The sequence below is a fragment of the Corylus avellana genome, chromosome 5 (assembly GCF_965113065.1).
Source record: "Corylus avellana chromosome 5, dhCorAvel1.hap1.2, whole genome shotgun sequence".
Classification (NCBI taxonomy): Eukaryota; Viridiplantae; Streptophyta; class Magnoliopsida; order Fagales; family Betulaceae; genus Corylus; species Corylus avellana.
The window spans coordinates 21,462,588-21,483,476 of NC_142494.1; the positions used below are offsets into that span (position 1 = coordinate 21,462,588).

At 35.7% G+C, this 20,889-nt stretch overlaps 1 protein-coding gene across 2 annotated transcripts; it reads right to left on the reverse strand.

The window, feature by feature from the left end:
* Nucleotides 1–8,340: 8,340 nt before the first annotated feature.
* RIN3 (RPM1 interacting protein 3) lies at nucleotides 8,341–20,162 on the reverse strand. Of its 2 annotated transcripts, none has more exons than XM_059593796.2 (13): nucleotides 20,040–20,162; nucleotides 19,064–19,503; nucleotides 16,775–16,852; nucleotides 13,104–13,190; nucleotides 12,887–13,008; nucleotides 11,700–11,796; nucleotides 11,488–11,593; nucleotides 10,408–10,565; nucleotides 10,157–10,294; nucleotides 10,013–10,080; nucleotides 9,693–9,923; nucleotides 8,895–9,276; nucleotides 8,341–8,741 (listed from the first exon to the last, which is right to left on the reverse strand). In XM_059593796.2, the coding sequence occupies exons 2-13, from the start codon at nucleotides 19,301–19,303 to the stop codon at nucleotides 8,685–8,687; spliced, it is 1,764 nt and encodes a 587-aa protein (XP_059449779.2). In that variant the 5' UTR covers nucleotides 19,304–19,503; nucleotides 20,040–20,162; the 3' UTR covers nucleotides 8,341–8,684. The 2 variants fall into 2 exon arrangements, with proteins under 2 accessions (XP_059449779.2, XP_059449778.2); XM_059593795.2 differs by having other exon boundaries at nucleotides 10,396–10,565.
* Between the last annotated feature and the right edge of the window lie 727 nt (nucleotides 20,163–20,889).

Genomic DNA, 20,889 nt, shown 5'->3' on the forward strand with positions numbered 1-20,889 from the left:
AAGGGGGCAGGAACAAAAAAAGGGGTGAAGAGACATTTCCAGGATGTTCAAATTCCCGGCACCATCGTCCCTGTTGAAGCTTCAACTCCATCCCTTGAAAGCCCCGAAGCCGGGAATACAAACCTTTTGCTGCTTGAGGATGAAACCCATGTGGGAAAAAGGATGCCTTGGGATGTCCAATCTGATGCATTTGAAGTTGCTGATCAAATGCCCTTATCATGTTTATCCCAAGCTGGAAGCTCTCAATGTGAACTCTCACCGGATTCTGTGGATGTAGGGGAAGACCATAATATTCTGACGACAGATTTGGAAACCCAAACAGGCTGTCTAGCAACCATTGATATTGCCGATTACGGGTTTGATGAATCTGAATTTTCACTGCTACAGAATTTTATGGATAGTGGGGAAAACAACACTCAGATGACTGATTTGGAAACCCACAACATGGGCTGTCTACCAACCGACGATAACGCTGATTCTGAGTTTTATGGTTCATATGGTTATCTCCCACCGCCATCTACTCCAGAGAGGGAACATCTGCCACTTGATACATGGATGAATATTTGCAATGATGAGTTGTTTGATTCCTCTGTATTTGTTTAGTTTGCAACTTCCTTTGTAAGCAAGCAGAACTATTAATATTGTATGCTTTTTGTTCAACAAAATGTTGATCAGAAGGAATTGTAAAATCATTATTTGAAATGACAAGTTTCTTTTTCTATTCTTTATTTCAATATCTATACAAATATTAAATTGAATACATAGCTATGTTTGGGTATTGACTTCATCATTCTTGATTTAGGAGTTCTTGGGTACCTTACGAAAGTCTTGAGAAATCTGTTTTTGGTCAACTTACCAAAAACAGAGAAGACAAGTCACATTGTTGCAGAATAACACTAGAAGACATCATAAATTATGCCTTCATTTACGTATAATTCAAAAGAGATGATTCGAATGTAAATACAAACTCGACACTATTGACAATGTTAAATAATCAGGACAGACAATTCTCAAATGCTAACCACTTTAGTTTAAGAAAAATATCTAGAAGATTGGTCGGTTCCTAACCAAATGGCCACCTTCACAAACACTGCTTGAAGGGGATGCTGGCTCCATATTGTTCTGTTCACCACATCTTAGAAAGCTCTGTTTCGGAATCCACAATTAAACGGTATAATTGATCTTTTTTGCTAATTAAATTATTCTTATTAATTCACCCATTACAAGTTAATTGTACATTAACTATTTAATGAACACGACTTTGATCAACATTTATTACTTTCAAAATTGATTGATACTGCTAATATATACTTAGTCTATCATTTTTATGCCATGCAAAATGGAAATTTGCCATATCGTTTCTTAATTAAGCTCTCATTTTCTAGCTAGAGCTTGTGGAATATGATCATTTTGATCCATTCATGCATGGTGGCTTTGGAGAATGCATGTTGGGGAGGAAAAGAGGGGGAAATTAATCACAAGGCAACAATCATAGACGGACTCGGTCGCTTTCACCATTTGAGGCCACCAGACCACAAGGGTCCAATGACTCAGTGGGCTCAAGCTCAAGTAAGTTAAGAGAACCCAATAGCTTGGCTCAAGTAGCTCAAAGTTTACTTAAAAATTGAATTACTCTCCATTTCTCTGTTGAACAATGTGGTTAATAATTGAATGGGCTTGGATCTAGGGCTTTCGGGTGGCGATTGAAACACTCCCTCATCTAGTACAAAACACAGGAAAAAGGATATATATGCCAACTTCAACAGTCTCGTGACCTCCAAAACTTAGTAAACTATATTATAAAAATAATAATAAATTTCATTAATTTATTTTATCAGTAACTATGCATCATTTAAATAATAAAAAATGCTACTGCTGCTGGACACTCTCACTTGGAGAGTCCTTCTATTCCATAATAACCCTCATAATTTATGATTACATCACCTAGCATGATCACATATTCACATGCATGCATGCAGCTTTGCCTCATTTCTCCACGCTCGCGGGCAAAAGCATGAGCTTTATCCGACCAATGTGGAAATGACGCTTTACACGGTGTCTCAAGAATCTAGTCCGGACGAAGGTTTGGATACCCCGATTATAAAAAAACAAAAAACAAAAGGAAGGCCACAATAGATTCATAAGGATTTTCGTTTCATTGAGAAGTAAATATACATAGTCCTTGTCTTCTAAGGCTGCTTGAGGTCTTTCTATATGGTTATGAATGCCTAATTAATTAAGGATTAATGACAGAAAATGAAAATTGAATAGAAAAGAGAAAACTAAAGAGAGATTAATAGTACAGCAAGAGAAACTTCAGTTATGAGAGGGAGGGCGAGTTCTAGGCCGCGAATAGTCCGCGTAATATCCGGGATGTTCATTGTGCTTCTTCAAAGGCATGCGCCTAGAAACTGAAACAAGACGCTTCACTGGAATTTCCCCTCTCGTGTATTTCATCAGATCCTTGGACAGAGCCGCCTCTGAGTTGTCTCCATTTGTTTTTCCTCTTTCGATTGATTCAACCTTCTTCAACATAAACAATAAAAACAAAACATTTTAGGAAACAAATTAAAGATAATTAATATAATCAATAAAAACATATATTAGCAAAAAAAGAAAAAAACATCAACAACAGTTGTACTTTCGGAAGACAAGACCAACCTTATCAGAAACATTAACGAACTCTAAGCTGGAAGCCTTATCCTCGGCTCGAAGAGTTCGAGCATTGCCGGCATTCATGGAAAGACACAGGAGGAAGACGAACAAATAAGATATGATGGTGGACATGATTCAGTGAGAGAACTCTTTCAAAGTCAAAAGGAGAAGTGATGGAGGGTAATTGGGAGATATGTTGTGTACTAATATATATTACTATATATAAGGAATTAGTAGCAACTCAAAAAGGTCCATCGACAAATTAATCACAATGAACATGTTAATGATGAGGAAATCTGTGCCCTTGAAATTAAAAAGAAGTCAAGAGAAACAAAAAGTAGGGCTTAGAATTTAGAAAGCTAGAGCCAACCAATTCTTTGTCCATCCAAAACCCACCAAACATTGTCGTATTTTCAAGAATTCATGCTCGTGGCTCCGTGTTTGTTGCTCTTCCGCACCTTTTCAACCAGACAATATTCTGCCATATTTGATTATTTAATACCATGAGGCACGACCATAGCTCCTGATCATCTATATATAATTGAAAAATAAAACTGTTCTTACAGGCATTAAAATATATATATTGCTATATATCTTGACTATGGCCTTGTGGTTGGTTGACAAGGCGGGGTCTTTCTAAGATAATTCTTTTATGTTGTTCTTTCGTGCATCTTAGAAACCAAGAGATATTCTTTTCTTATCAGAATCTGATAATGACGTATATGTAAATATAACATAATCTGATTAATTATTATCATGTGATTAATTTGCATTCTTTATATTGTACAATTCAAATGGACTATAAAAATAAGCATTATCATTGTACTATCAAAACAATTTTTTCAATGAAGACGTAGTCCTATCAGGCCTTTCCTAGTAATTAATTATCATGTGTTCTAGATTCTAACAATATTGCATAATATTAATATTGGATGAAAAGGCCACGGCAATTTTGGTAAAGAATTATATATATATATATATATATATATATATTCCCCAAAAAAGGGAGGAAGGGACCAAAAAAATAAAGGAATCATCTATTAGAAAACAGAATATGGAAAGGTTTTGCCCTTTTGGGTTTAAGGATGTCACAGGGACGATGAATATTTTGTGAAGAAGACATCAGTATTGACACAAGAAGAAGAGTTAGCATGTCAAATATAATTGCTACCACTTTTCCCCAACTACGTAGCCATGGTAATCAAAACCCGGATGGTGTCTGTCATCTTGTGGTGGACTACATGCTGGTACCAGGAAAGTTGTTGGTACGGCTCCCTAGAAAAAGAAAACAAGGTACTTGTTGGTACCATGCAAATAACATGTATATCTTTTTCTTGTACCTTGAAATATCTCATTGATGTTTCCTGGTCTTGGATTAAATTAGAGCTCTGTCCGACTTTAGGGGAACTTTAGGGAGTGCTAACAATTTTCATCGTCTAGGCTCTTTTTGTGCATCTTTCAGCAAGCAAGTGTTACTATGATCACATTTAGGTAAAATAGTTACAATTAATCTCCCCAGCTTACCCTTTAATTTTTTTTTTTTTTTAAAAAAAGGGCATAATGCAAATACTTGAACTTGACGACGTATTAAGATGTTTGTTTAAACTCATCAATTAATTAAGCAAACCAATTAAATCCAAGCTCAAATTTTGAAACTTGATCACTTAACGAACTAAAAGTCAAGTTCAAAGTTTTAAACTTTACTAGCTAGTCACACGAGATTGTTATGTGGAATATGGATCTCCTAAAATTGGTTGTCCGAATTATATGCAATTTAGATAGCTCCTTGAGAGAGATTAGCAAGGTCCACTTGCTCCAACTAGATAAGTCTGAAACCCGAGCGGCACACAATTCGAACAGTCTAATTACAAAATATTGGTATCCTATTACATGCCACATCTAACAAGTCATACATGTTGATTCCATGACATCCGAAACAATCGGCAACCACTGCTACATCGTCATGCAAATTTATGAAATATCTAACTAAAGTAGGTCTTATATTCTTGTATGGAGAAGAAACCAAGTCAAAAGATAATGATTAAACTAAGATATTTCATATGTGTAAGTAGGAGCCACTTACTATGCTCTTTTAAGTAAGAAAAGTAAGCAACTATTAACTAATCGGATCATTTGGATTGGAGAAGGTACAAGAAAGTATAAATAAATAAAGAAAAACCGAAATCAGCTTTGATTAAGCCGGACTTTGAGAAGGTGCGATTTTGAGGATGCTGGGTTAAAGCGGTGCATCTTACTTAGTTTTTTTTGAGTTAATAGTTGGAAACAAAGGCTCAAACCCCTTACTTCACACTTAAAACAAGAGTGGTACGGCACCCGAGATTAGGAAATAATGTTAGTTGTTGATGGTTGGAAAATGGGCAAGCCAAAGACTTTAAACTTTGAGTTTCAAATACCCATACGTGTTTTTAGTCGGCACAGCGCCTTTTCATTATCTTTTAGTATACAGCACGATTAGTGGATTAGTATCTCTGAATCCACCTGCCCAAATCCCTTTCAATTGTGAGAGGCCTATCTTGTGCAATTATATATAGGAGATTCCGGTTCATGATTAATTAGCATATATACTAATATATTATTTTCAAATAGGGTTTTAATTAACACAGTGGAACCTCCTAATTCATCATCACCAAATCTCTCTACTCATTCTCAATGCAGAGCCAATCAACCAATCTGAAATAGTTACTTAAACTAGAGTTGAGCTAACCCAACAATCTCAATAATTCAGTTTCCAGCTTGGTTTATGGAAATTCATTTTAGACGGTAGAATACTAGCTCAGAAATTTAGGTGATAATGAGCCACTTCTCCCTGTTACCAAAACCTAATTGATAAAAATAAAAAGAGCCTTCCATTTACTGAGAAATTTACAATATTGGGTGTACACGAGAATGTAGCAAATCAAAACACAAGGGAATGTAGCAACTCAAAAAGGTCCACAAATCACAATGAACATGTTCGTGATGAGGAAATCTGTGCCCTTAAAAGAAAAAAAAGAAGTCAAAGAGAAACAAAAAGCAGGCTTAGAATTTAGAAAGCTAGAGCCAACCAACTCTTTGTCCATCGAAAACCCACTAAACATTGTCGTACGTTCAAGAATTCATGCTCCTGGCTCCGTGTTTGTTGCTCTTCCGAACCGTTTCAACCAGACAATTTTTTACCATTTGATTATTTAATACTATGACCCTTTTGGTTCAATATAATTCTTTTTCGTTGTTCTTCGTGCCAAAAAAATAAAAGAATAATCTATTAGAAAACAGAATATGGAAAGGTTTTTCCCTTTTGGGCTTAATTAACTGCTTGATTAAGGATGTCACCGTACGTTGAATATTTGGTGAATAAAATAAGACATCAGTATTGACACAAGAAGAGTAGTTTATCTTTGTTTTCTGAATTAATTTATGTTTTGAGTTGTCTGTACACGAGAATGTAAACAAACACATTTTCTATCAAACTATAATTGCTACCACTTAATTTTCTCCAAGTACGTAGCCAATAGCCATGGTACTTAATCAAAATCCGGAGGTTGTCTGTCATATTGTGGTGGACTGCATGTCGGACGGTACCACGAAATTTGTTGGCACGGCGCCCTAGAAAAAGAAAAAACAAGGTACTTGCTGGGACCATGAAAATAAGTTGTGTATCTTCTTTGTATTATTATTGATATTAGTTGGCTTGAGTTTCACTGCTGTTGTAATAAAATTGGGTAAAGATAAAGAGCACGCGGCGTGCATGGCACGCCGCGTGCAAAAAATTTTTTTTTTTTTTTTTTTTTTTTAAAAAAAAGTGATTCCTGCACGGGCGTGCTACGCACGCCGCGTGCAGTGAATCATGACTCAATAAAATTTGATTAGGTTATGGATAAGTTGGAATAATTTGAGAGGGCGTAAGTGATTCCTATTGTTTAAGCCTCTACCATGTGAGTCCTAGGAGGTAAATACTACTATAATCACGTCCAAATAAAATAACTGCAGTTATTCTCTTCCGCCTTCCTTTTAAAAAAAATATGTAGCCATAATTCAAGTACTCGATCTCAACTTATTAAGATGTTTGTTTAAACTCATTGGTTAATTAACAAACCAAATTCAAGCTTAAATTTTGAAACTTGATCACTTAACGAACTAAAATTCAAGCTCAAAGTTCTAAACTTTTAAACACTAGTCACACGATATTGTTATGTGGAATCTGATCTCCTAAAATTGGTAGCTCGAAGTATATGCAATTTAGGTAGTTCCACTAAGAGAGATTAGTAGGGTTCACTTGCCCCAACTAGATAAGTCTCAAACTCGAGCTACACACAATTCGAACAACATAATTACAAAAGATTGGTACATAATTACAAAAAATCGGTATCATGTTACATGCCACATCCAATAAGTCATATGTCTCAAACTCGAGCTACACACAATTCGAACAACATAATTACAAAAGATTGGTACATAATTACAAAAAATCGGTATCATGTTACATGCCACATCCAATAAGTCATATGTGTTAAAAAAAAAGAAAAAAAAAAGTAAGCGACCATTAGCTAATTTGATCATTAGGATTAGAGAAGGTGTAAGAAGAGTTTAAATAAATAAAGAAACCGAATTAAGATTTTATTAAGGCGGACATTGAGAATGTGTAATTCTGAGGATGTTAGACTTAAAGGGTGCATATTATTTAGTTTTTTTTGAGTTAATAGTTTTAGAAAAAGACTCAAACCCCTTACTTCAAGCTTAGAACAAGAGTGACATGACACTCGAGATTAGGAAATTATGTTCATTGTTGACAGTTAGAAAATGGGCAAGGCAAATACCTTAAAACTTTGAGCTTCAAATACCCATACGTGTTTCTTAAAAGCGCATAAAAGCGCAACATTCTTAGTCGGCTCAACGCCCTTGTCTTCATGGTGGTGGCGTTGCATTTTTGGCACGTTCAGTTTGGACCCTCACATATGACTAATCAATCTAATAAACACGTAACATTTTGAATTTATGCAAATTACGAGAAAAAATAAATAAAAATAAAAATTATTCTTTGTTTTTTCATTATCTTCTAGAATGCTGCACGCAATTAGCGGATCAATATCCTGAATCCGCATGCCCAAATCCCTTGCAGTTGTGAGAGAGGCCGGTCTTGCATAATTGTAGGAGATTCCGGTACATTATTAGCATACTAATATATTATTTTCAAATAGGGGTTAACACGGTGGAACCTCCTAATGCATCATCACCAAATCTCTGAAATAGTTACCTATAAACTAGAGTTGAGCCAACCCAACATCTCAGTAATTCAGTTTCAAATTTGGTTTATGGAAATTCATTTTATACGGTGGTATACTAGCCTAGAAATTTAGGTGATCATGAGCCACTTCTCCCTGTTACCAAAACCTAATTGATAAAAAGAGCCTTCCATTTACTGGGAAATTTATAATGATGAGAATGTGGATACAGATCTCCAGTATTTTTGTTGTCCGAATTGTTAGTAATTCGAGCAACAAATGTGAGAAAATTCTTATGAAACTCACCTGTCTGTATAAGTCTTGAACAGCTCACCCAATAAAAACTGTCTCACATTTTTTTGCTTGAATTGCTAAAATTGCTGAGAATCCAAACCCGGAAAACACATGAGCCACTCAATCACAGTCAAATGTAGTAAAAGCGGTAACTTTTGCGAAGAAGACAAGACCACCCACATATTCATGGTATAGCAATTTTATTTTCTTAAGAGGAAACCAAAAAAGGACTATAATAACTGCACTTTTTTTCTTCTTTCACAAATACCACTGATTGAGCGAGTTGCCTTTATATACAGCGCAAGAAGAATTAATGTATTTCTAAAGGAAGGGGGAGGCGGCGGGGGTGAACATAAATTAGTAAGGAAAAAAAAACCCAGAAAAAAGTCAGGTGAATTGACCAACCACAGGTTGTGCATGCCAAGAAACCTTCAGATATTTGGTGTGGGATGAACCAGGAACCTCGTTTGAGAACTCACAGCTTGTTACAACAAAAGAGGGCATAATATATACTCACATTTGGAGAAGATTATTCACGGTAACAGTGACAGAATTTGTTCGCTGCAAGTCCTGAAAAATTCCACGCATTGAATATTAAACAGGTTAGGCAATTCTTTGAGGTAAAAAAAAAAAAAAAAGGAAAAGAAAAGAAAAGGAAAAATGGACTTTAATGCAAAAACCATTCAATTTTTGCAGAAAAATTGGAGCAAATCCCAACAGTACCTGGAAAATTATGTCATCAGGCATGTGTGGCAAAACTTCGCGTACCGTCTCAGCCATGGCAAGTATGTTGGCTAAGTTGTCATTTGCAGGGTGTGGAGTAGTCCTCATACGTAAACCACCACCTCCTCCAGGGTATCTTCCAGCAGCAGCAGGAGGGATGGGTGTACCAGTTGCAGCAGCCTGAGAGGGATTCACAGGCCAAAGGCTCCAAGCACCATCTTCAAGGGCAGTCTGGGCGTAGGTTTCTCCTACAGATGCAAGATGCCTCATCATCATCTGGACTCTCCCTAATCCAACTGATCTGCCAGCAGTAGAGGGTCCAGCTCCATCAATACCTTGGTTAGGCCAAGCATGCAACCAACTTGAATCCAGTCCCCCACTCCTGTGGATTAAAAAAAAGTGGTTTAATTTACTCCACAGACACTTGTGATAAATATTTCTTATTGTGTAGTGTTTAAGGAGGTCAGTGAAATTACATTCAAGGGAACAGTTTTCAGCAAATTTAGCATAAAACAGTTCTTGAAGAGTTATTTATATTGAGTTATATATAAAACTTCAACGGACTCTTCATTTTGTTTTTTTATCGTTTTCGCAAATGGCACTTCTATATATGGTACGACGGCCCATGAGTAATCTGAAGTTCAGACACTATTTCATGGCTCTTGAGCATAAACTCTGATGATCTAATTAAGTGGGTTCCATTTCCAGTTTGTCAAAGAGATGCTTTTTCAGCCAAAGGTATCTAGTTATTTAAAGGCAGGCAAGAGAAACTGCAAGACAAAGAGTAAGGACGTGAACCTCCAAGGACCGCCTTCCATAAGGTTCTGTGTCTGACCAGGGAATACTCCAGTTGGTAGGGTATGTCCAGAAGAGTTTTGACGATCAAGTCCAGCACTTATTTGATGGGCAAGCTGCTCATCGCTAGAAACTTCTCCAGTACCGTGGTTGGCTTCAATTTCAGGTCTGCCAACAAAAAGCGGCTTTCGACAAGTGGGACATGAATAAGTCTCACTTAAACCTTGATCCAACCTGGCATTAATGAGTGAGTTTTAGCATGAACTGCATGCTTGGAAATACAAAAGCAGAGGGCGTAAAATACTAAAAACTATTAATCATACCAAGATCTCAAGCATGCAAGATGAAAAAGATGCTTGCAGAGTAACTTTTTAGCCTTAGCCATTGGTTCCTGTCATTTGCCCAGTTCATCAACTTTGAGAGACGATTAATAGGAAAAAAGTAAACAAGTACAGACCCAATCATACCCTACAGATGGCACATTCATCATCATATGCTTGTAGCTCTTCAGTTGTTGCATCAGGAAGGGCAGCATGGAGAGCACCTAAAGCTTTTCTCAATTTGATAAATCCTTTTACACGCTTCCAAATAGCACTTAGCAAGGCCTGATCATAATTTCCAAATTAATTATAGATTGAACATGGCATTGGGTGTCAAATAACTAGAATTTTAAATCGTCCAATAGAGAGTAGAATGAAATATTTACACAAATATTTACACGTATATTTAGGAAGAGGACGGCGTCCACAAGATGAAATGCCATGCCATGCAGCCACCAAATATGCACATAATGACCGAGTGCCATTAACAATGTTGCCATGTCCAGGGAAAACCCCAAATTCCGAATGAGAATGCCTTTCCATTCTGATAATGAACCTGCAGTCAAGTACTTAATCAGGAAACATTAAATCCGCTACAATCATCATCAGTTGAATAAAGTGACATCTTCTTTAAATGTGAGTATGGTGTGCTTCAAATTCACTACATATTCCACTCATTGATGCATATAATTTCCATAATACACCTCACCATCTAATGCAGAGGTGAATTCACCAACCACTCATAAATGATATGATACATCTACACCATTCACCCACATATTCCACTTATTAATGAGTGGATAATTCCCATTATACCCCTCACTATCCAATAGAAGAGTGAAAGTCACATTCATCAATCACCAACTAATTTAAGCACGTATTTTTCAAATAACCCTGACTACTTCTGTTGCTTGCTTCATCTTTTTTTTTTTTTTCATTAATATCTAATAAAGGAGTGAATTTCTTCAACAATCACCCACTAATTTAGGAATGTATTTTCAATAAAATCCTCACTACTAAATTTCCAGCTCACCCTTTTCTTCAATCACACATGAAATGTGTGTGCATACTGCTAAAATTAAACCAACTATACACATCAAGAGCGAACAATATGAAGAAAAAGCACATAAATATTTACAAATTACTAGTAAGCAAAAGAAGAGAAACATTTTATCTTTTGATAGATAAAAGATATGGTTAAATTCATTTCGTACGATCTAAATGGCACATTCCAAGAATTGGCAAAAGAAAGAAAAGAAGCACAAGAAATTGAAATAATCAAAACCTTAGTTTTAGCAACATGAACTTATAAATGATCAACAAGAACAAAATAAATGCATGTCGGATTTAATGCGCATGTGCCATTTCCTTTAATATTCTTTTTCCTACACTTCTTAGTTAATTGTACTTACATGGCAGGTGGATGTGTTGGGGGGAAATGTCATGATCTAAGATAATGAAAGTGAAATTTTAAGTACCTGCTGCTGATGTATCAAAAAATTTGAACCTTTGGCAATTTTCACTGCTCCCTGCTGAATGATGCAGCCATACATCAAGCAACTGAAATCCATGAACTAAAATAGCCTACAGAGCATATTGCAAAAACAAACAACCTAGTCAACCTGAGTACTGATATCTGACTGTATCCAACCATTACAAAAGTTGCCAAGAGGTGTTTTAATAACAATACCTGAAGTGTCTCAAAAGCAATACTGAAAGGCTCAAAGAATAACAACAGAAACATGGATGAACCCAGAGCTTTATATATTACCAGACACAGCCTAATCCTGTCAGCAACAATAAACAAGAACAAAATACTATATATAAGAAAAAGAAAGCATAGAAAGGGAATGAAAGAATAGGAAAGGAGAAAGAGGGAGAGAAAGTGAAAGAGAGCACAAGTTCTTCATACGTATTAACTTTTAGAGGGGAGAGAGAGAGCACAAGCTCTTCAAAAGTACACACATTTATTCGTCCACGGTCTCCATCTTTTTAAAGGAAGCCCACATATAGGCACCCCAAAACCCTAAAATTCATATGGATACCATCTAAGGTATATGGTAACAAATCAAGACCCATATTTTTTTTTTTTTTATATAAGTAATATAAGACCCATATTATACACCTAAAACAAAGAGAAAACTTACTGCAGATAGATTATTACAGCAATCAACATGACTGTTAAAAGAACTTGAATGTATACATCATAGGGCCCCACTAGAGTGCATCAACCAACCTGCAGGCCAAACACCTATCAAAAACTTTTTGATCCACATTGAATACAGTCCTGGCTCCCATATATAAACCCTTTTCTTTGTTTGTATATTCTCAGAAAAAAAAAAAAAAAAAAAAAAGAATACAGTTTTGGCTATCAGTCTGTACCTAACTAGCAACCTAGAACAAATCCCTTACAAAGAGGTCTTCAAGAACTCATTCTTAGAAGGCTCTCAAACCAGTCCGTTCCCAGCTAGCCACCAGTAAAATTATCAACTCTCAACACTTAACCTTCTTAAAAGTTTTGGTGCTCCAGAATTTGACAAATCGCATAAAGGACACTTGAAGGAATTGCAGAAATATGCTGAACCCAAGTAGTTGTTACTCCCACCAAACATCTCAAACTTTACAAAACCTTCCAAACAGCCCTCAAACAATCCACACAACAAAAAGTCCAGAAGGTGTTGCTTTTTAAGAAAGTATTTTTTAGGACTTTCACATAAACCCAGCAAGTTCTGATACCATTTTGTTATAAATGAACTTGTCCAGAACATTATGATTATAGACACTTACAATGCATTTCCTTAAAACACAATTATCAGAAAAAGATGAGAAATCTTTTGAACCTAGATTTGAAAGAGAGAGAGGGGAATTAAATAATACCATAAAAAGTCAACGGAGAGGACCAGTAATAAGACTGAATATACACGAAAATATGCCCATGGTGTAGCAGAAGGAGAGGCATTCAAACGTTCAAGTCTATCTCTGGCCAAAGCTTGAAACATCTGGACAATACCAAAAGATGGTTAGAAAATGTGCTAATCAGTCTTTCATAATGAATCTTAAATCAACATGCCCATCATGAAATATTGTCTCATACCTTTAGAGAGCAAATAACAGTCAACCATATTGACCACAAGCCTGCTTGGTATATTGTTGGTGGAACAACCAGAGGTAGAAACATCCCCTGCTCAATATTCATCATAGATATACCACAATTACTGAACCATAAATATTGACATTTTTTTTTCTAAGCAACACAAACACTTCATGGTACAAACTCATGACCTTACTCACTATCCCCACTCTTTTGGGGGATTTAGGTGCCATTTGGCCCGAAGGCCATTGGCATAAATTTTGACAAATAATAAAGATAGCAAATCTATCAGGATAACATCAAAGATGAAATATACAGATAGATTTAAATTCTTTAAGTACTTCCTGTAAACCCCCATGATTACACCATACACTTATCTCATACCGCATCACATTTTTTAAAGTTAAGGAATAAGTTGCTCACTCTAAACACAACCCTAAAAATAATAAAAAGAAAAAGAAAATCCTTTTGATTTTGCCATTGCCTTTGTTATCCCAAAAGCACTGTCATCAAGGTATTAACCTTAAAATCCAATCATTACAGAAGGGTTAGAAAATTTTCCTGTTCGCATTGATTACACGTGATTGGAAATTGCCCACTTACAGGTAACATGAAGCAAATACAATCATTAGAAGCAATAGAACATTAATTCTATGCTTTGATTTAGCAGAGGAGATATTTAGGACATGCCATTCCTGACTGATGTGACAGACAAGGATAATATTTCAGTTTGGGTTGTTTGGGAAGATGCCTTCGTGTGTTTGATAAAACGAGTTAGACTTCTATTAATTATGGGATATGGAAGACCATAAAGGAAAAGTATTGCCATTCAAAAGTTCCCCAGATCTAGCTTTTTCTCGTGATTAGAGGCTGCTACATTTCAAGACAAATGGTGTACCATGACTAAAAGCAAAATTTGTTATTCCCTAACAAAAAGACTTTCAAGAATCTCCCAGTAGTAGGACTAACCAACTCTTTATCATTTTACAAACCTAATGTGGCAATAGATAATTAGATGGCACAACAAAGGGGAAGTCATATAGAATCTAGGTATTATATAGATATATGCATGTATACTACCTATGGAGCCCTTTTAACTTGACCTAGGTCTAAGCATGTTACATTGCCATCAACATTTGACCATCACTGAGAAGAAGTAAGAATAGTCCCCATAAGTATTTTATTTCATTATGGATTGTTGAAGCACATTCCTATCCGATTACTAGTAGTTTAGGTTTACCTAAACTCTAGAGATAATTATCTAATGTGTTCTGGTTACTAGTAGTTTAGGTCTATCCAAACTCTAGAGATAATTATCCAATGGATAAATATCATAGGAGTTAGGACTCTATCTAAACTCTTGAATAGTTATCCAATGTATTATAGGATAGGAATTAGGAGTTCTATGTAATCTCTTGCTCTTGTAAATCTGTATATATATATAGCATGCAAACCGTGAATTCAATTACGGTGATTTACAAATTCAATCACAAAATTGTGTGCTATTATATGGTATCAGAGCCCCTCATAGACTAACGTCTCTTGCTCTCATGTCTTCCGCTTCATCTTCATCTTCTTCTTCCGAATCACCACGCTCAACCAATCTCACCACAAATCAGTCAGCCAACAACCACCAAGCTGTGGCCTTCACAATTCCAAATATGAATCATTCACTTCATATTCGACTGGCCAAAGACAACTTCATGTCATGGCGTACTCAGATCTTGGCCTATCTTAAAGGGCAGGATGCCTATTGCTTTGTGGATGGATCCTCTCTTCCTCCACCAAAGATGATTTCCAATACGAGCAAAGAAGAAGGTGCTCCAGACACCGTTCCCAATCCTGAGTTCCTCACATGGACTCAGAGGGATCAGATGATCCTTAGTATACTCATCTCCACCCTCTCGGACGCCTATGTAGTACATGCCGTGGGGTGTGCAACGGCCTATGATTTATGGACAACTTTAGTCTCCATGTTTGCTTCCCAATCACGTGCTAGGGTGATGCAAATCCACTTTCAATTAGCTACTGCCAAGAAAGGTAACTCCACCATCACAGAATATTTTCAGAAAATCAAGTACATGAGTGACACATTGGCTGCTGCTGGACAGCCACTCAACGATTTTGAAAGCCTCTCCTTCCTACTTGCTGGCTTGGGCCCCGATTATCATACCTTTGTGACCTCAGTCACCACACGGGTTGATCCCATATCTCTTGAAGAAGTCTATGGCCATCTATTGGCACATGAAGCTCGGCTGGAACAAGAACTCTCATTCATTGATGCCTCACAACCAGCAGCTCACTTTACTACTCGTGGCTATTTCAATCGTGGCTATTTCTATCTAAACTCTTGAATAGTTATCCAATGTATTATAGGATAGGAATTAGGAGTTCTATGTAATCTCTTGCTCTTGTAAATCTGTATATATATATAGCATGCAAACCGTGAATTCAATTACGGTGATTTACAAATTCAATCACAAAATTGTGTGCTATTATATGGATCAATCAACTATACCATTATGGAAAACCCTTCTATATGAAAAGTATAATTATTGGAAATGCATGACTCAAAGTCTTAGCATCAAGGGTTAAAGGACCACCAAACTGATCACCTACTCAACCTGCAAAGGCCTCTTTTAACACTAACCCTAAATCCAAAACCAAACAAATCAGACCTAACTTCCTCAGCTTACAACCTTCAGCATCAAGACCCCTTGAGCCTAATCAACTCGAAAAATTAGTCCTCTTCAATTAATGTTATTATGATCAAAAGCATAAACTAACCTCAAGGTTTCACAAAATAAGAAGTGCCCCCCCTCATAGTGGGAAAATGACATCCCTCCCTTGTATTTAGTGAGGGGATGCACCTCATTGTTAGGATTATCTTTCATTTATTTAAAACTTAGGAAAAGACACACAAATATACACCCTAATTTCTGTCCCTTTCTTTCCCCTTTATCTTTTGCCATGGCCGATGGCAGTGACATGGATTTGCTCGTGATGAAGACAATAACAACCATGAGCTAGAGCTGAAATTGATGGTATCAATCAAGTGGGGTTTTTCTTCTATTTTGGAACTGAAGTGCATCTGGTTCATATTGCAACTTCTTTAATCAATTTCGAAGCTATTTGGCTGCCACTAGAGCCAACCGTACCCAGATCTATCATCACCCACTCTTTTCACCTACATCTCCACTAAACAGCCACCAAACCATCAAAACCCCCTTCATCAACCCCAGCCAAACCCAATTGCTGCAACCACTCCCCATGATAGCCAGCAGAATCAAATCGGTTTAGGCTGCTAACACCACCACCAGAGGTTAAAAAAACATGAAGAAAGTGAACACATGGTACAATGGTACAGTAGCTTCTTATCAAAATTACAACATAGTAGATACTCGAAGCAAAACAAGAAACAAAAAACTATGAATTACATATAAACTTCAATGTCATGAAATGTGAATTTTTTTTCAATTTTCTAATATTAAATTAAAAGGAAAAAAACTTCCGACACACTTTACTACATATATCCCCATACATGATTCGATAAAGATTAATGGGAAAGTTTTAATCCCAAAAGAAAAAGAGATGTGACATTTGAATAGATGCATATTACCATTAATTATGATCAGAATATACATGGTTTCGACAAATTTCTTGTAAAAAATTACCTTGTAAATAACATAATTGATAAGACGTTCCAACAGTTTCCGAGTTTCTGACGGATACAACTCCACAAAGAATATAGTCTGCAGGTGAAAAATATAAACCATGATTTTAGTTATATACTTCATTACTTATCAAAAAAAGAAAAGATAATGTTATCAGTTGTAAATTCATATTCATCAATTTGAAGATGGGTTCATTACCTATTATGACTTTGTTTAGTCAACTCAAAAGAATAACCCACATCTTACAAATAGGCTCCATAAACAATTCCTCTCAATCATCATTTCATTTTTGTAGGGCAGGACTTAATTAATTACGTAAACTTTCAATAACACTTTTCAGTGTTACATGTATAACTCAGAACTTTGATCATTGTAATCCAATTTTAAAATTGTTTTGAGTTCGTATACCTAGCTCTAAGCTAAAGATTATACATGTCAGAAAGGGTACTTTGATGATTGTATGTCAGGAGTGCTTGTATAACTATACTAAACTTGTTTTGAGGATAGTGAGGATCTATTCTAAAGTTCTTCTCCATAAATAGATTCTAAAAGTCTCTCTAGAAACCCAGTAGTCTCTACTAGTCTGAACCCCAGTCTATAACATTTCTTATTCAATCAACCATAAATCCCAAGGTAGATCAGAGCAACTGTAGATCCCTCATCCACTTCTATTGTAAATAAAATATAAAAAATATTTTTTTTCAAGATGACTGATCAAATCATATAATTGTCTTGAGAAATGTTACACGAACTCCCACCTTTACACTCTCCAGTGCTTATTCCCTAATGTGGCAGTTATCATGTCAGCTTTCCACTACAATGCTTTTTAATCTCATCTGGTTGCTCTCTTTCTGCAACTGTCACATTTGGGAGTAAGAACTTAAAAGTGTAAAAGTGGGAGTTCGTATAGCATTTCTCTTATTGTCTTTCACCTTCCCCACCCCCGTCCCCCTTCTCTCTCTCACCCCCAACCAAGTAAAAGAAAACAATGATGAGTAGAATGAAATCAGAGAACATCAAAACAGGCCAGTTCCCCAGTAGCAAAGATTTTAGATGACCAATCTAGGTCCGTATGGGTGGCCTGATCATAGCTATACTCCATATCATAATCTGGACAAAAAATTAAGGCAGATAAATGACACACATGGAAGCAATGTAACATTTCAAAGCCCTGCATAAGCACATCTTCCAGAACAACAAAAATCCATCCATCTATAGCTTTGTCACTCTAAAAGATTCCAAGATAACATCAAATAGCAGGCATCCTGATAATATCAATTCACTTAGTTTTCTCCAAGGCCAAGTACTGATTTATAAGTACCGGCAGAGCTAACACCAATAAAAATTTTACCATTGTCGTGAAGCTTAAGATATCTTTATTTCCTATGGCATACACTCATTGTAGTTAGTTTCTTGAAGCTTTTAAAAATTCCTAGAACCCAGCTAGTAGCAAGCTGATGGGATTATAGTTAAATACAGTATACAAGATCCAATTATCCAGCCAGAGGACCTGAACAATACCAAATAAAAATATATATATACCAGGTTCCTGAAACCTAGAGAAATTTGGTTTCCATCTAAACCAATAGCATGCAGGGTACAAACAATACAAACATAACCAAGAGTTTTTACAGAATATTAATACCTATTAAAGTCATTTATGATCTAAATTTATTTCTTAGCATTTTTCATCGCTCAATCATCATGGCATTAGCAAAGTAAAATGCACATCCTTAACACATTTGCCTTCTTTACAGAAATAAAATGTCTTATGGCACCAACTAATACACACACAATGGACTTAACACTAAAGCCAACTAACCAATAAAACCCATGCATCAATCATGAGATAAAATACCAAACATTATAAGTTTCTCTTCTATGCATTACCTAACTCAACATACAGTCCACTTCACAAAATTACTAAGATCGAGATTCAGTGGTAATCAGAGAGAGAAAACAGTTCTTGTTCCTAATAAGGTATATGCGAACCAAGCAAGACCGTACGGACTTGACTTCATCATTACAGGCATGCCACAGGCCTGGTTAGTTAGGTTACTGTGCTTCAGTGCCCTGTTATTTAGTGAGGGTTTGTTTTTCGTCTCTATCCCTTTTGGGATAATTTCCTCTATTTCTCAGAGAAAGCCCCTGGGCTTTTAAATGATGTTTTCAGTTCATATGGTACTTACCTTACCCCAAAAAAAAGCCCATTTTACAAATAATTCATGGATCAACATGAAATCTTGATTGCTTGATAGTTAAAATCCCTCAGTGAAATAGCAAACTTACCTTTAGACAAAGAACAAGGAAAATAAATACATTGAGTACAAAATTCGTCAGCAGTCCAATGGTGGCATAAGAACCCAAAAGCAGCTCGATGACACGACTTGCATTCTCCGAGTGAATAAAATTCTCACCAATTAGTCCATCTGACTTTAGCTTATCTAAAGACAATTCCGTCCAGAATTGCAAACCCACAAAGCTTAGCACCGTAGACAGCGCCGAGATGGCTATATAGCGCACGCCCATTTGTATTTGCAGTATATCCAACCTCTTTGCCAGAGCCCAGCTCCAAAATTTTCATCAGACCGGCATTAACATAACTCTTCGCCTGCTACAATCACTATTTGGCATTGAAGGGAATCGGTGAGGCACAAACTTGAAGGTAGCTTCAAAAGCCACCAAAATTGAACTATAATGGCAAACCCCCACACATGGAATCCAAAAACCTGTCCCCCAAACAAAAATTAATAACAATAATAATGAATACTGAAATAAACAGGTTACACTTCATACAAATCAACCAGAAAAACAACCAAATTCACCATCTTTAACAGTGATAACGCTATGTTTGTTGCTAAGAAAATGTCTAGAAGCCTGTGAATTTCTCACTTCTTGAAAAACCCAAAACCAAAACCATAAAAAAATCAGAAATTTATCAGTTCTTTTTCCGCGTTTTGACTTTTTAACAACTGGTAGAATTCAAATGCGCAATAAAACAATTAAATCCAATTCACCAATACATGAACCGGGAAATTCTGGCATCAACCATGAAAATCAATCAAATTTTTGAAATTCCATTGCAAAAACGGATAAACGTTCATTTTAAGAAACCCCAAAGAATCAAACTGGGGAACAAAAAAATTAGCAAACGCATATATTGAGGGAACAGGAAATTGGAAACTTACCTACGAGTCAATGAATTTTGATATATTAGTGGTATAATCAAAGGAAAATTTGAGTATGACTAAGCAAAATGACGGACCTGATTCGATCTAAGACGATGCTGTGGCTTCGCCGGTGTGGGTCTCAGCAATTTTCATCAACATCGCCTTTGAGAGAGAGAGATAGAGACCGAGACAGAGTTTCCTATTTTTCTCTTTTTTTGGTAAACGTAAAGGGAGACAGACTTATACGTCAAACGAATATTTATAGAGAATGTTACAAAAAAAAATAATAATGTATAGAGAAATGCTATATTTTTAATTTATAATTATTTTATAAAATAACAATTCCAACTAATCATGTGATGAATCATCTTTAAACGTTGAGGTGTCAATCTAGATTTAATTTTATTAATAAATTAACAGTCAATTATGATTATCATTTCAGGATTCTGAAATAAAAATGTAATATATAGCATTAGAGTATTGGTAGGTATCATCTTTTTATTTTGGGGAAAGTCCACTTAATCCCCTCAAATTACCACTCAATTGACAATGTCCCCCCCAAATTTTCAATTGTGACAATGTCCCCCCTAAACTACCAAAAATTGTCAATGTTCCCCCAATGACGAAATTACCCTTAGTAAAATTAAAAAAAAAAAAAAAAAAAAAAACTAAAACTTCTAGAAAAAACCTAAAACTAACAAAAAAGAAAAGAAAAAACCCAATGGCCAATTTTTTTTAAAAAAAAAAATCAATTTTATAAGAAAAAAATTAAAAAAATTTCGATTTTTTTTTTTTTATAAAAATTGAAAATTTTCGTTTTTTTTTTTTTTAATTTTTGTTTTATAATTTTATTTAAATAAAAATTTACGTTTTAAAAAAAAAAAAATCGTTTAATAAAATGAAATTTTTTGTTTTTTAAAACTAAATAAAAAAATTAGTTTTTTT

Excerpts from the sequence above, each read along its gene's own strand:
- RIN3 (XM_059593795.2), bottom strand. The coding sequence starts at position 19,303 with ATGGGCGTGCGCTATATAGCCATCTCGGCGCTGTCTACGGTGCTAAGC. Across the intron at positions 13,191-16,774 it reads TCAATTATGTTATTTACAAG|GGGATGTTTCTACCTCTGGT; the intron begins GTAATTTTTTAC and ends AATATTGAGCAG. Across the intron at positions 13,009-13,103 it reads CTGTTATTTGCTCTCTAAAG|ATGTTTCAAGCTTTGGCCAG; the intron begins GTATGAGACAAT and ends GGTATTGTCCAG.